The sequence below is a fragment of the Poecilia mexicana genome, unplaced genomic scaffold, assembly GCF_051168715.1.
Source record: "Poecilia mexicana isolate PSO_F unplaced genomic scaffold, ASM5116871v1 scaffold_21, whole genome shotgun sequence".
In the NCBI taxonomy this organism is placed as follows: Eukaryota; Metazoa; Chordata; class Actinopteri; order Cyprinodontiformes; family Poeciliidae; genus Poecilia; species Poecilia mexicana.
Window position 1 is genome coordinate 2,604,937 of NW_028263390.1, and position 14,464 is coordinate 2,619,400.

At 40.3% G+C, this 14,464-nt stretch overlaps 1 protein-coding gene across 1 annotated transcript; it reads right to left on the reverse strand.

Moving 5' to 3' along the window:
• Window positions 1-1,503: 1,503 nt before the first annotated feature.
• amd1 (adenosylmethionine decarboxylase 1) lies at window positions 1,504-13,637 on the reverse strand. Its single transcript, XM_015010666.2, has 9 exons — window positions 13,326-13,637; window positions 6,604-6,690; window positions 6,319-6,445; window positions 5,287-5,389; window positions 5,150-5,192; window positions 4,691-4,835; window positions 3,541-3,633; window positions 3,305-3,460; window positions 1,504-1,680 (listed from the first exon to the last, which is right to left on the reverse strand). Exons 1-9 carry the CDS (start codon window positions 13,436-13,438, stop codon window positions 1,537-1,539), a joined length of 1,011 nt encoding a protein of 336 aa, XP_014866152.1. The 5' UTR covers window positions 13,439-13,637; the 3' UTR covers window positions 1,504-1,536.
• Window positions 13,638-14,464: the final 827 nt, after the last annotated feature.

The following is a 14,464-nucleotide window of genomic DNA, read 5'->3' on the forward strand; positions in this document are numbered from 1 at the left end:
AGAAGAAATGAAAAATTGGTCCGCAGCAGAAATACAAAATGCTTTGTATAAAATTTTCTGATTATTTTACTGTAACAATGCATTGACTTCACTGTATAAAAAGAAAACAAAATGGCAATGATCCCCAAAAAGTAGCATTAAGATGTCCTTAATCCCACAGCAGCTATTGGGAAGTCTGAAGAGTGAGGGGTAGGAAATCCCTCCAACCTGCTCCAAGAACTTCCCCGCAGCTTTAAGATAAACTATAATTTAACTGAACCTGTGAAAATATCGAAAAGTAAAGAAAATAAAACCCTTTAACGTGTCAGGATGCAGCAGCTTCTATGTGTGCTTCCAGCTGGAAGGTGAAGCACAAACAAAACGAGGAAGAGGTGGCATTAGGCTGTCAAGCAACACGGTACTAGAAGTCACATGCACCACAGTGTCACAGGACGTCCCCCTCAGCGGACAAAAGGACCAGCCATCCAAACAAAGAAAACTGCTAGGAAGTCCTATTTTCAACTGATTCAAAAGTTAGGGGGAGAGACAATCAATTTAATAAAATGGCAGTTTAGGCAGGAGTTATATGTGGAATGATCCGGGTTCACCCTGGCATGCTCAGACTGGTGGGCCTCTATTGTGCTTTTACAGATTTCTGTATGGGGCGGAAAGAGACAGAGAGGACAGACAGAGCAAAAAAACACAAAACGCTTTGCTGTTCAACTGAGTTAAATGTGTCAGTTTGAAAGCATTGAAAGCATTTAACACGGTAGCAGCCAGGATGGTCGGCTCCATGGTCTGCAAGGACTGGAAAACGTTTGGTCAGCAGAGGGCATTGTGACTGCGCCGGCTGCTCTCCTGGAGTCGGACATTCAGCTCAAACGCGCTCCAGGCTGTTCTCCATGGAAACAGACATTCAGATCACATCAGCCCGAGGGCAAATTGTGAAGAAAAAATAAAAAAGCTGATGCCAAGAAACTGGAAAATGAAGTGATGCTTTATGGCCCAGCAAAGCAGAGATCCACTGCTGTAGTGCTCAGTACAGCAACGAAAAGTATCACGCAACTTTAGGATAAACTCAAAACATCCCGACTGAGTCAAAAGATCTGAGAGTTTGGAAGGTCAATGCGTCTTAAGTGAGCGGGAAGAGAGTGGAAGACCGCTGAGCCCTGAAGAGGCAGGCCGGTCTGAGCGTGCCAGGGCCCTGCTCTAGTGCGGGCGGAAACCCTGTCTGTGGAGGATGAGGGGGGAGACCTGCAGGAAGGGACCGGTGTACTGGGTGCCGAAGGACAGCCTGGAACAGAGCGCGATTAATTCCTCTACATGCACCTCAGGATCACAGCAAGAGTGAGCTAGAATATCGAGACAGCGAGAAGAGCTTTCATGCAAGAGACTTAAGTCACAGTTACGACAACGCAAACAACTCAAACTGGAGGGTAAACTCAGGGCGAGGCGGGCAGGCGCCGAGCAGGTGGGGAGGGGCGAGGATGTGGCGCCCGAGTGACGGCAGCAGCCGCCACCAACTTTCTTTTTGCGCCTCTTCTTCATCCTCAACCCTCAGCTCTGCTGGTTCTGCTGGCGGTTCTTGGCGTAGCTTGTAAAGACGAAATTGTAATCATTGAACTGAGCCAACTGGCGGTCGAGGCGCTTGTAGCCCTCGAGTTTCTGGGGGGAAGAGAAGACACTGCGACACTTGGAGCTCTGTGGAAGGGGGGGAAATAAAAAAAGGGAAAAATTGAGTGAAAATATACAAAGAGCAATTAAACTATATACACAATTGATTTATACTTGATGGACCACTAGGGATGCGTGTAGCATTCCAAAGTATAGAACTTCCTTTAGGAAGTCAGCATTTTCTTGTGCAGCCTCACAGTTCTGGAACACATTGCCAATCGATATGTTACCATGTACAGACTTCTGTAAGTTTTCTGGTATGATAAAACTGTGGCTCCTTCTGCATCAAGTTTATTCACATAAAATATGCTCAAAATAACTGTTAATATTTACTCATATTTATCTGTGTGTTTAGATGGGGGTACTGTTTTTATTTTGTTCTTATGGTTTGTACAGTGAGATTATTTTATTTGTCCTCAGGTTTTGTATTGTTACAAGTTGAATTTTAATACTACTGTATGTTTTAATGCTACTACAGATGGTAGTTATAACCTGGTACAGTACATCTCTCCTTCAGTGGACAATGCATGTTGTACACTGTCCTTTTTTAAATAAACTCAATTAAACCAGAACTTGCTTTTAATAATGATGGGACTGACCTGATTATATAAAGATAAAACCAGGACTTTACATACTGTATTAATAGTGTCCACACAACATGATGTTACCACTCCCATGCTTTAGTTGGGATGGCCCTTGAGGCTTGGAAGAGTCCCACAGTTTTTCCTCTAACATGAGGATTTGCTTCATGTTCACATATTTGACTGACCACAGGACAACTAGCCAAATATAAAACTTTATTCTGAGTGTATAAACTATGGCAGCATTTATCTGCCACAGCTTAAAAAAATTCCAGGAGCAGCATCTCTCTATGAGGAGACGTAAACGTCAATAAAAACAAAACTGGTTAAAAAAGAGAAACTTATGAGATTTACATGTTGCTAAAACTAATTTTCTGGCTGCTACTGGGTGATATTTTTATTCCCTTTTCTAAAGACTTCTGTGATTGTACACAATCTGGCATTTATACATTTTGGCTAATATTTGTACTTCTTGATAAGAGTAATGACCGAAAAAAGGAAAAATACATTAGAAAATGTTAAGTTTTTCATACTTCAAACTTGAGACTGAAAGTGCAGTATAACATAAGCCAGTATTTAACAATTCCTCAGTTTAAGTTTGCTTTTTAAGTATTTAAAAATTAAAGAGAGATATTTGTTTTTGTAACTTAGATTTTTTTTTCAATTACTTCAAAGTAGGGAATAAAAGTAATGTTTGAATTGTACTGCATATTAAAGGTTTTCTTATTAAAATACGAATTAGTTTCTACCAGCATTTTCATCTTTGTACAAGCTTAAGTAGCTAAAACAGCACAGGACAATTTTTTTATTTGATTAATCAGAATAATCACCACATTACTCAATTACTAAAATAGTACTTTACTTTGTTTTAATCTAACCAAGTAAGTTGCTTAAGAATAAATTCTAATTTTCAACAATAACCTGTTTAGAAAAGAGCCCCATTTTCAACGATATGTCAATATAACTGGATGGAAATCCAACCTGTTGGGTTTTTAATGTGCCTCCAGATGACATGAGCTGTCAACTGAAGTTAATTAAACGGACTGAAACAACATTACAGCTGCACACACCTGGTTGACAAAAAGTGTAGTCACAAATTTTCCTGGCTTGAACACATCAACGACCTTCCTGATCAGATCGTCATAGGACGTCTGGGAGAGGTTGGTCTCGAAGCTGACGTAGGAGAACTCTGGCTCTGGGGTGATGTGGATGGTCCAGTAAGTTCCCTACAAGAAAAAAACACAACAACAACGTTACCGACGCGCTCGCATCCGTCGGCGCAAAGGACGGTGATGTCGCAACTCACATCAGTCTTCATTCCATTCATTGAGTATCCACAAGGGTTGAACATTGTGGCGTCGATCACAGAACCTGGTATCAGGTCACGAATTCCACTCCTCTGAGGGCAGAATGGGAGGAGACGGTTAGGACTGGGGATGCACCGATCCACTGTTTTCACGTATGGTACCGATATCTGAGGTTTACTTCTCGGCCATATGATCCCACACAGAAAAACTACTGAAAAACTTGAAGGGTTTCTTTTAAATACAAATGCATAAATGTACTGAATTACAAATTTATTTAATAACTCTGCATCAGTACAGCACACCTAAATGCATAACAGTTACAAAAGCTTGGTTAAACATGTAAAAACAACTTCAATTTATTCAGTCAGTGCAGGTAGGAGAATGACAGCCAATGGAAAAGGAGTAAAGAAACTGATAATAGGTTGGCTACCTTGGCTTAACATGTTCAGAATAAACGTGAAAAAAAAAATCTTTTTCAAATGGTTCAGAAAGTGCAATTAGGAATTCTAAGTATAATGATTGAATAGATCTGCCTTTCTGACTTTGGCACCGATGACCAATCTGGAAATTTTCAATACTGGGACCAATACAAATATTAAAGAGGTAATATTTGCATTTTTCAGGCCATTTTATAGCACAATCAAGTAAGTGTGATATATTTTGCTGTTGTTACAAAAATGCTATATTTATCAAATACAACTTAAGAAATTTGACTTTGATATTTCATGCCTTGCAATTGGGTCTCTGTCTTTAAAAACTTCTCTTTCTGAAACTCCTCCTTCAGGAAGTCATACCATTGTACCTACATTAACCCTTTAACAACATTTTTACCAGTGTTACATTGAGAAGTAGCTTGTATGAGTTCTTTGAGACGCAGGAGGAGCTGTGTCTCAAAGGCGGAGCTAGGTCCATCCAGGTGTTTTTTCAGAGATTGCCATGGAGATTAAAGGATTTCTCAAACATGCATGAAAGAATCAAGGCAATACTGCAGATTACGTTTTAAATGAGGGAATATTATGATAACATGATGTAAAGCTCAAACAAGCTTATCTTGTATAATACTGCACCTTTAACATCAGATCTGTGCATCTCTAATTAGAACTCTTCCCCCGTCGCTCCAAACAGCCACTGCTGCTTTAGGTTACTTACACGAGTGACCTCACTTGCGGAAACACCGTCTTTCATGTAGAACTGGTCCATAATGGCTGGGTCGAGGTCGCTCATCAAAACTTCCAGCGTCTGATCAGCCTTCTTGTTCTCCCAGTACTCCGGCAGATCCAGGGTGAACAGGTACCTGCAGGGCAACAGAGCGGTCAGGACGATCCACAGGGGAGGGGCCTGACGCCTCTGAATGTGCTGCCATTAAAGGAACAAAGCCCCAGGGACACACCTCAGCCATCTGGTGGCATTAGTTATCAGAAATGCTCCAGCAACACAGCAGACTCTACAACTAGCTGGTTCATCTGCTCAGAGATGAACATGAGAAGCTCCATGTGTCGTGGTTTAGAGCAGAGGAAGCTTACTCAATTCTGTTGAATGCCTTTCCAGTGAAAGCAGCAACACTGGACATACACTTTAATTCCAGCCGGTCAGCTTCAGGACACTTACCAACAGTCAGAGTTCAAACGTCCCATGCAGTAGGCTGCTCCATCTGGAAGGAAGAGGAAATCAGGGTTTGTATCATCACCGGAATCCCAGACTGTCAGAGTTTTACGACTACACTTGGTCCGATCTGCTTTACGTACTTGGGAAAATTTGGCTAAGAAAATCCACTTCCTCCTGAAAGTTTCGATGAGGGAACTCCTGGTGGGCCGGCTTCATGAAGTTCTTACGGGAATAGAAGAAATTCTGCAACAAAACGCACCCAAAAGTTACCCCACGGTGAAACTGTCCGCTTACTAACCGTTTCCGTTACAAATGTGCTTAAGACTTTTGATATTCTGCTAATGTTGGAGACAAAAAAAATACAATTGTGTAATTTGCATTAAGCAAGAAATGCAACTAAAAATCACATTAAAATTTGTTCATATTTTAAGTTAATAAAAATCAGCTGAAAGTTTACATAAGAGCTGTGGATTTATCACATTTCAAATGTCAAAGTCAACCTTTAATCAACTGTGATGCCATCATAGTTCTGGTGGAGCCAGCTATGCATTATTTAAGGAGAGCAGAAGCTATAAAAGAGCATGATGCAAATTAAGTGTTTCCACTAGTTTTGCAAAATACACAAATTTGAATATAGCTGAAAAAAAATCTCATAACGCAAAAAAGATTAGTGAAAAACTTTTGAGCAATTGCTCAAAAAAGTTTTTCACTAATCTTTTTTGCGTTATGAGATTTTCTTTTCAACCCCAATGTTGCACAATGACACATTTTATGTGACGGACTAACAAAGAGCCACATTTTGTAAGGTGGGAGCAAAGTAGTATAGGTAACAAAAAAAAACCTGAAGAAAAGAAATGTAGTTTGCATCTCAGTTCATCCCTTGTTGCTCCCACTAAATAAAATCTAGTGCTACCGATTACATCCAGAAACTGGATTAATTTTAATGAACACATCATGGAGGCTGAGCTTCCAGCAGGACAACATCCTGGATGAGCCACAGCTGCAAAGTTGGTCAAAACGTATTCACGTCTAAACTTTGAACACAGAATAGCTGGCAAGTTTAAATACATTGAGGTTTGAACATTAATAAAAGCCTTGGCAAGGGTCTTCTCCAGCATCATATACATACAGAAGTGTAATGAGTTTCATTATGCAGGCAGTGTGTGTCTAACCTCGATGGCGTCGAAGCCACAGTACTCCCTGGCGAGCTCCAGCAGAGGCACCAGTGCTTGCAGTAAGAGGGTGGTTCCACATGTCTTCAAAATGAAACGTCTCTTGGAGACAAACATGCTACTCTCACTGTGGCGCAGAGAAAAGAAGAAACTTTAATAGTAAAACTTCATTATATACTACTGCAGCAGTGAAATCAATCAGTGAAGGGTTAATCCACACCGGTGGTGTCTGGAATTGGACACCACTGAGCCAGATGATGTTTGGAGTGGACAGGCCTTTCTTACCTGAGTATATAAGCTTCCTGCTTGTCAGTCTTTGTCACACTTATGATCAAACAATGCACATTTTCCAAAAGTTTGTCCCACTCAAACCTGAAAAAGAGGAGGATAAATGTTAGGATTACTCTGCACAGCTTCCCAACGCTGCAGTGTTTGAATGTTCCAATGTTCAAACACACCTCAACCAAAATGCCTTCATAGCATGTCGACGTGTTTTACACATCCACGTCAACCAGTCATTTAATTCAGGAGTGTTGGAGCAGGGACGCAAACAAACGTTGCAGATTGCTGTCATAAAATATATTGTAGGAAGGGAACCTAGTGTTTGCAAGACATTCAATATCTACCAGTTGACCATTTTTAATCATTGCAGTAATTTACAAAACTGTGCTTTTGTGTGGCCTGAAAACCTTAAAATATAATAAATTTCAGCTATATGAAATGAATAGCTGAGTAAAAAGAAGATAAACGCTATATGCTCCTTCACAGGAGGATCAATACTTGCTACTGCTCCTCCTGCCCTCCCACCAGGACCGAAAAAAAAAAACAAAAAAAAAAAAAACAGCTGCAGTGCAAAAAGCAGCTGCGTCACGTTTTCCAACACAGCCTTGGAAGAACAGTCTGGGCCCATTCACAGCTCGGCATCAGCCACTAGAGAAACCTCGCGAGAAGAGCGCAGCGCTCAATGGGGACTGTACCAGTAGCTACCCGGGCCCTCAGCTAGTAACCGTTCCAACACACACACACACACACACACACACACACACACACACACACACACACACACACACACACACACACACACACACACACACACACACACACACACACACACACACACACACACACACACACACACACACACGAATGAGTTTCTGTCTGCAGATGAGGTGAAAGTCTCTCATGGAGAATCTATTGTTTGTTTTTCCAGTATGAAAAAAAGGGAATTTATTAGTTGAACCACAGGAATAATAATAAACCTCTATTATGTCTATTACTAGACTTAATAATGCAATGCTACTGAACATTTGTTTATGCCACAATAAATCAGATCAACAGCTGATCTGTAGAAGGGATGGGTGATGTGAACCTAGAATTTGATTACAATATTTTGTAGTACCATTGTGATAATATTAAACTATTACACAAGGTTTCCCCCAGAAAACCTGTTACGGGGGCTAGGGCAGTCATTCATCCAGCAACCTGTTGTGTTTTTGAGTTACATGTTTAAAGTTTAAAGAAAATTTGAAAATATCACTTGATAATTATGTGCTATTGAAAGATTAATACCTGAACACCAACAATAAATTCTTAAAAAATGCTAACATTTTAAAAAATACTTAAATAAGCAATGCTTAGCCTGGTGGAAAGCCTGGTAGCCCACCAGGCTTATAAAACACTGGGGGAAACCCTGTATTACAGGTGTTTTTTGTGTTTTGTTTTTAAGGATTTTTAGCATTCATAGTGTCAAACACAAATGCTGTTCTTTGGAAAATGTTTCAATTTTAAATCGGCTCCTTCAGGACGCCACTTATAGCATGATTTGTAACAAATGGCTCACAGTAACTGCATTTAATCACATTTTCAAATTTACTAATATTTGTGGAAGAAAGTGAAGAAAATAAATGTTTCCAGTAATGTTGGTTTTGTTTTATTTTTAACATCAAAGCACATTTATCAAGACAGTAAATCAAAATTTGTGCAAAATTTTCTGAATAAATGGTAAGTTACACAATACATGCCCACCCATAATATATAATCAACAGGTCAATGTTTAGAGTCTGGATGAACACATGAAAGAACTACTACATTAAAAGATTCAAGTTCTGAATTCATTTGTCTCACCTATCATTGCCCAACACTAACACCTTAGATCATATTATGTTTCAAGTTATCCATTTAATCCACAGTACAATCGGTGGCTGAGGTGTTGCAATTCCTGACATAGAACAGTTTTGTAGGAAGGGAACAAAATTTAGGATTTGTGATTGTGTGCAAAGTGGTTCTATGTTTAGCTAGGTTTCACTTTGAGATGAAGTCACTTAGAGGAGCTGCTGTCAGTAACTCTTTACTTTGTCTTCAGCGTGGAAAGTACAGCTAGTTCAGTGCTGCTGTGTTTTTCTACTTCTGCTCTGGTTCTGTTGAGAATTTCTTCCTGTTAACTGACCCCCTCCACCATGCACATCCCTGCTCGGTGTGAGAGTCCGCTGCCAAGTTAACGACTCGATGCAATCAACTGGGGTGGGCATTATCGTATTGTTTATCATGAGAAATTTAAGAAATTTGATTTCATGTCATGTTAAATCAAAATAAACAGAGGACTGCTTGGAGAGCAATGCACTTTGGCTAATATACTTTGAGAGCCCTGAAGTTGTTTTTATGCCAATGTAATATTTAGCCAGTAGGACAGTCTCACAGCAGCATGCTCTGACCACACACACACACACACACACACACACACACACACACACACACACACACACACACACACACACACCAAAATGCTAAAGCTCACATTGAGCAGGAAGCACATATTAGGAATGAAGTGTTGAATGTCGCAATATTTACAGAGACCATCACATGATTTTCTACATTGTGCAGCTTTGCTCTAAAGTCAGCGACTGAGTTGTTCAGAGAAAACTTTGGAATTGGAATAATAAACTGAACTTAACGGCACTATATCTATAACTGGGCTGGAATGTATGGAACACACTGTGAATATGACTGTAGACAGAAAACATCCAATTTAATCCACAGAACATTTGTTGTGAACAAAAATAAGTTCCAATTAATTGCTTGGATTCTAAAAATCTCTTCATAAACAGACCAATACATCTTCATGTGCCAGACCTGTACATGAAGTTATGACATATTAGAGATACACCAATTAGAATTCTACAGTCTGTTTTCAATATCTGGCCCATTTCCTACAGAACAGAGACCCTAAACTCTGATATTTACACCAATGTTTTCAAATCCAGCATGTTCCATCAGACATGTAGTCTGAAATCTGAAGAGGATAAGCAGAGCAACTTGTAGTCCGCTCAGCCTTCCTGGTAACCACTAACTGCCTCACTCATCCAAAATAATACAGAGATTTGATAAAGAAATATTCAGTATTAATTTTAAAACACCTTACTGGTACTGGAAAAAGCTCACTAAATATTCCTGCAGTCAGAATTTCTACACTAATCTGCCCTATGTTCTGCCTGATTAAAAAAAAAAAAAAAAACTGATCTTGAGTTTCTAGCAGTCTGGTCACCAGCAGGGGGAAAAATAATCATCCAATGTCAGTCACCAAAAGATTTCTTGGTGCGTTGCTAATATTGTTGAAGGAGGATTTAAAGATTTATTTTACAGTTTACAAAGTTATACAGAAAGTCAAGAAGCAAAATAAAAACTATGCTCATGTAGTCCTGTCTTCATGTGGGTGGAATCTCGGTGCACACTTTTATCGGCTCACAGATCAGATACTTGAGACCTTTGTAGCAAGTACAATAATTTATTCAGTACCGGCAGGATTTCATGACCGCTTTTGCGATTTTTCTTTTGCCATCAAAAATCACTGATTTTGTGGTGCTACTTTAGGAACATTTCAAAGGAATTTTGTACGTTTTCCTCATTAAAATTCATTTTAAAATCTACATATGGAAGAAAAATAAAGAGAAAAATGTTTTTCCATTATTTAAACCAACTTGAATAGCTCAAATTTTGTTACTCCCATATTGATCAAAGACTATAATATCATGTAAGGGCTTAAGCAGCAGTGTGATAGAAGAAAGATATATAGAAATACCTGCAGGTGGGACTTAGTCACTTGAACCCAATATTTTACCATTTTTGTAAAAAATAATCTCATAATTATGCATCAAGACAAAAAAAAAAGTGGGGCTTGCGAGAATTTCCACGTTATTTTTTTTTTAAAGCTGTTTACAAGAGAACACATTTTTATACCGTTTTCTCAGCAGCTTCCATACTGACAAATATGACTTGGCGATTCTGACTGCAGGGTTGGTGAGGGGGGGATCTTGAAGCCATCTTGACTCGATTTTCTTTCTGATCATCTCCAGCAACAGATTAAGGCTTGGAGTGGTGAAGCGCAGTCAGCTTCATTGAGATATTCCAACAGCAGGCAGCATGCTTGTTTTGCAAAGCATTTAGGTCAAACAAGTGTGACCGTCGGCTCTACGGGATGGTGCTACGGGCCGCCATTTCACACACAAGCACATGGGAGGGCTGTTGCAACATGCCTTCCTTGGCCCATTACAACAATGTTACCAGAAACCTGAGGTAGCTCCCGTTTCACAGCGACATGCACACCCGAGGCTATTTCAGAGCGCTCGGTGTGATCCCATTTCCTCAAAGAAAAGAACCGGATTAAACTCCCGGGAACTACCAGGACCTGCTGGTCTTCACCTGTTCAACAGGTTCACACGGACCTTCGGAGCATTTAGCTCAGGAAAGGAAGGACTCCAGGTTTCTGGTCAATGCCATTTTTCTGCTTTCATGTCACTCAGACAAAGTTTGTAGCATCCCACACACACACAAAAAAGAAAACACCCATAGCATTTATGAACTAAAGTTTAACATGAACAGGTGCTTTCAGAGAATAACACCAACAGCCACATTATCAGAGCTAAAGGGAAAGTTGCCCTGCAGTCACCAGCAGTAGACCATAAGATCTAAGGCCTGACAGCAGAGGTAATCTGAGAAACGGCCCCGCCAGTCACTCAGATGCCCTTGTGGACTTATTTGGACACTGGCTGATGTCCAGCAGGCTTGATCCACTGACTGGGTCCCCGTAAGCCGCTAATCTGTCCTTTTGCTGTAAATTAATGCCGCTCCTCAATCGCACCACTGGCCACACGCACATTTGTTCAATTATAGAACCTAAATTATTCCACCAATCAGACTTTTTCCAGAACAATTATGCTCCATTTATGCTTTAACATATAGGCACCACTTTCATTTATTCAAAATCAAAAAGTGTTTTTATAGGCTGAAAACTGTGAGAATTAATTTTCTCTCATTCATTAGGTGCAAACGGTTTGAGCTGCAAACCAGCATTCAGAGCTGATCAAAACCAAAACAGGCCCATTCTGATCAGATGTATGAATTACTATTCTGCTTACCTGCTGTGTCTATGATCAACTTTTTTTTTTACATAACCTTTTGAGGCACATGCAAGAAGTGAATTTTCTTGAACTGAATCAGGGCAAAGGTCAACAGTCCCCCACGTGAATCTTTGTGAACCTCCCGTCCCATCATCCTGTTCAAATGCAGACGAGGGCCACTGAGCAAATCAGAGTGCAGAACCCTTGAACCAATCAGAGGACTGGGGAGGGGAGCGTCCTCATGGCTGGAAACGTGACTCGTGCAGGGACCAGTAGGGTTTTTTTTTTATTTTTTTAACAAAACAATAAAAGTCAATCTTCGTGACAGAAACGCTTAATTCGGGACCTAAACCGTACAAGAACAAAAACTGATGACCAGTGTCTCTGTGCGCTTCCCACCTGACAGAATTCACCTGAAGAACGGAACCCAGTCAGAAACAAAAGCCTGTCCAATAAAAGGATGCATCTGATGAAACTGTCCAGAAGCAGTTCTTAGAACGGTCAGCGCAGCAGTGGCCATGCTACCAAGTCAAAGGAAGGCCGACCACATGCTTCACGCTCCCCTCCCTCCTTTTTTGTTGAATGACGCAGAGAGAAATAAACTCAACGACAAACGCAGCTACAGTTTAACAAGACAAAAATGGAGTTTGCTTTTTTCCCCGCTTCTCGAATGTATTCAACCCAACCACGCAGACGGACAGCAACGTGACAGAAGTATACGAGCAACGACACGACACTGAAGTTGGCATCAGTTTTGTCACGTCATTAAAGGGCCATTTCAACACTTTTATAGGAACCCGAACAACCTATGATCAGTTCCATCTTAATTTAGAGTCCTATTTGAAAAGTGCAATACTTTGGTCAAAGTTATATTGGGTTACCCATATTTTGCAACTTTCACAAATGACCTAATCCTAGATAAGCGAAACCCAGATTCCATAAAAAGCAGCATAATGACGCTTTAATTAAAGTCGAAACTCAAAAGCTCCAAATCTGATACCAACTTCGGAGTCATAAGCATCGGTAAAGGGTTAAGAAAATTCATCAAGCCCGCCTAATTTTGGCAGCAAAAACTGACAGACGCATGTCAATGACTGACGAATCAGTCACCTAAATGGCACAGCATTTTAAAATCCCAATAAAGGCCAATAAAGTCAGCAGGACAACGCTTAAAAGATGTTGAGACTTTTCTTTTAGGAAGTAGCATGAGTTACTCGGCTAATAACCGCTTGCCCACCTGCTAGTCTACGTATTTCTAAACACGACAGAAAATAGCCATTACGAACCATAAAGCGTCAAGTAAAGGAATAGGAAGAACTGATAAACTTAAAGTACGACGAATGAATGAGTCATCCTCAGAGCAGCACAGTTAAAGGGGGAGGTGACCATTTTCAGAAGGTGTTAGCTAACTCGCTGGTAGGGGGCTGTAAGGCCAGAAACTGCTTCGGTTTTCAGCAGGCCAGACTCGGGTAAACCAATGACAGTCTTTGGGGGCCTGGACTTTATAATATATTACTAGCTACATGTCACACAATACCTTAAGTATGGTCAAGGTTTACCGCAATAGGCTACAAAGACATGACATGACAGTGCAGACAAGAAAAAGACTCAAACCTCGGGATGGTGCGGAGGTCCCCGGTCCCTTTGGTCTCGTCTTGGCGAGAGAACCACACCTCCAGCAGCTTCTCGGTCCCCTCGAAGAAATGTGCACCGTTATCCTCCATCATGAGACAACAGACACCCAACAGAATTATTAGAACGTCAGTTACAACGTTTACAGCTTATTTAATCCTTCCTCGGTTAGTTATAATTTATTGAGGTACAGTCCTTTAAGCAATCCAGGTGTTAATTATCTTGAGTTACCGCCTTCCCTTTTGCAGAGAATACCGTAAGCGAGTGCTAGCTAATATCGCCGGCCATACTGTGTAAAGCGCTGAATGAAGTGCGTGCGTTTCTTTTATACCAACGCTTCATTACGTCACTACTGCGTCGAGCCAATCTGACAGCAGGGCCACTTCTTATGGTTTCTGATTGGTCCAAGGACATGTCACTTATGGCAGAGAAAGGTTTCCTCACGTGCCCTTCTACAGGTACTAAAAATTACGACACAATGGAGATTTGTTGTTTTTATACGACATAATATCAAATATTGGGCATTACTATTTGACAATTCTTCATTTTTATTTGAATTTGTAAAACTTTTTTGTTATGAAAAAATGTGTATGGTTTTTGTGCAAACTATAATGGGAAAAAGAAAAATACTTATTTTGAAATGAGCTAAAACAATATTTTAATAATCAAATGAAATATTCTTGAACACCATAATCATGTTTTCTAGGTCAGAAAATATATAATTTTTATCCATGCAAAAATTATTATTAATGTTCAGCTTAAGCTTAATTGGAGTATCACACATCCCTGCATATTTTTATGACCAGAAATGACAATGTTGAAGATGTCAAGGTGAACGCTATGCAACAGCCGCTGTGGTTACCAGACACCACCACTGTTGCAGTGTAAGCAGGTACACTGCTACATATTCTTCCCTACAGTTTGAGAATGGTACAATGACAAGCTTGGACTTCCTAAATAACTTTGTGAATCAAGTCATTGTGTCACTACATAAACAACACAGGCCTCATTTCACATTCATGGCTCCAAATCATCAAGGTTGCATCACTAGGGTATGGCCACTGGAGACTGGGGTTCCTCTAACAGAGTGACCTGCAAATTCTCCAGACTTAATGTGAAAG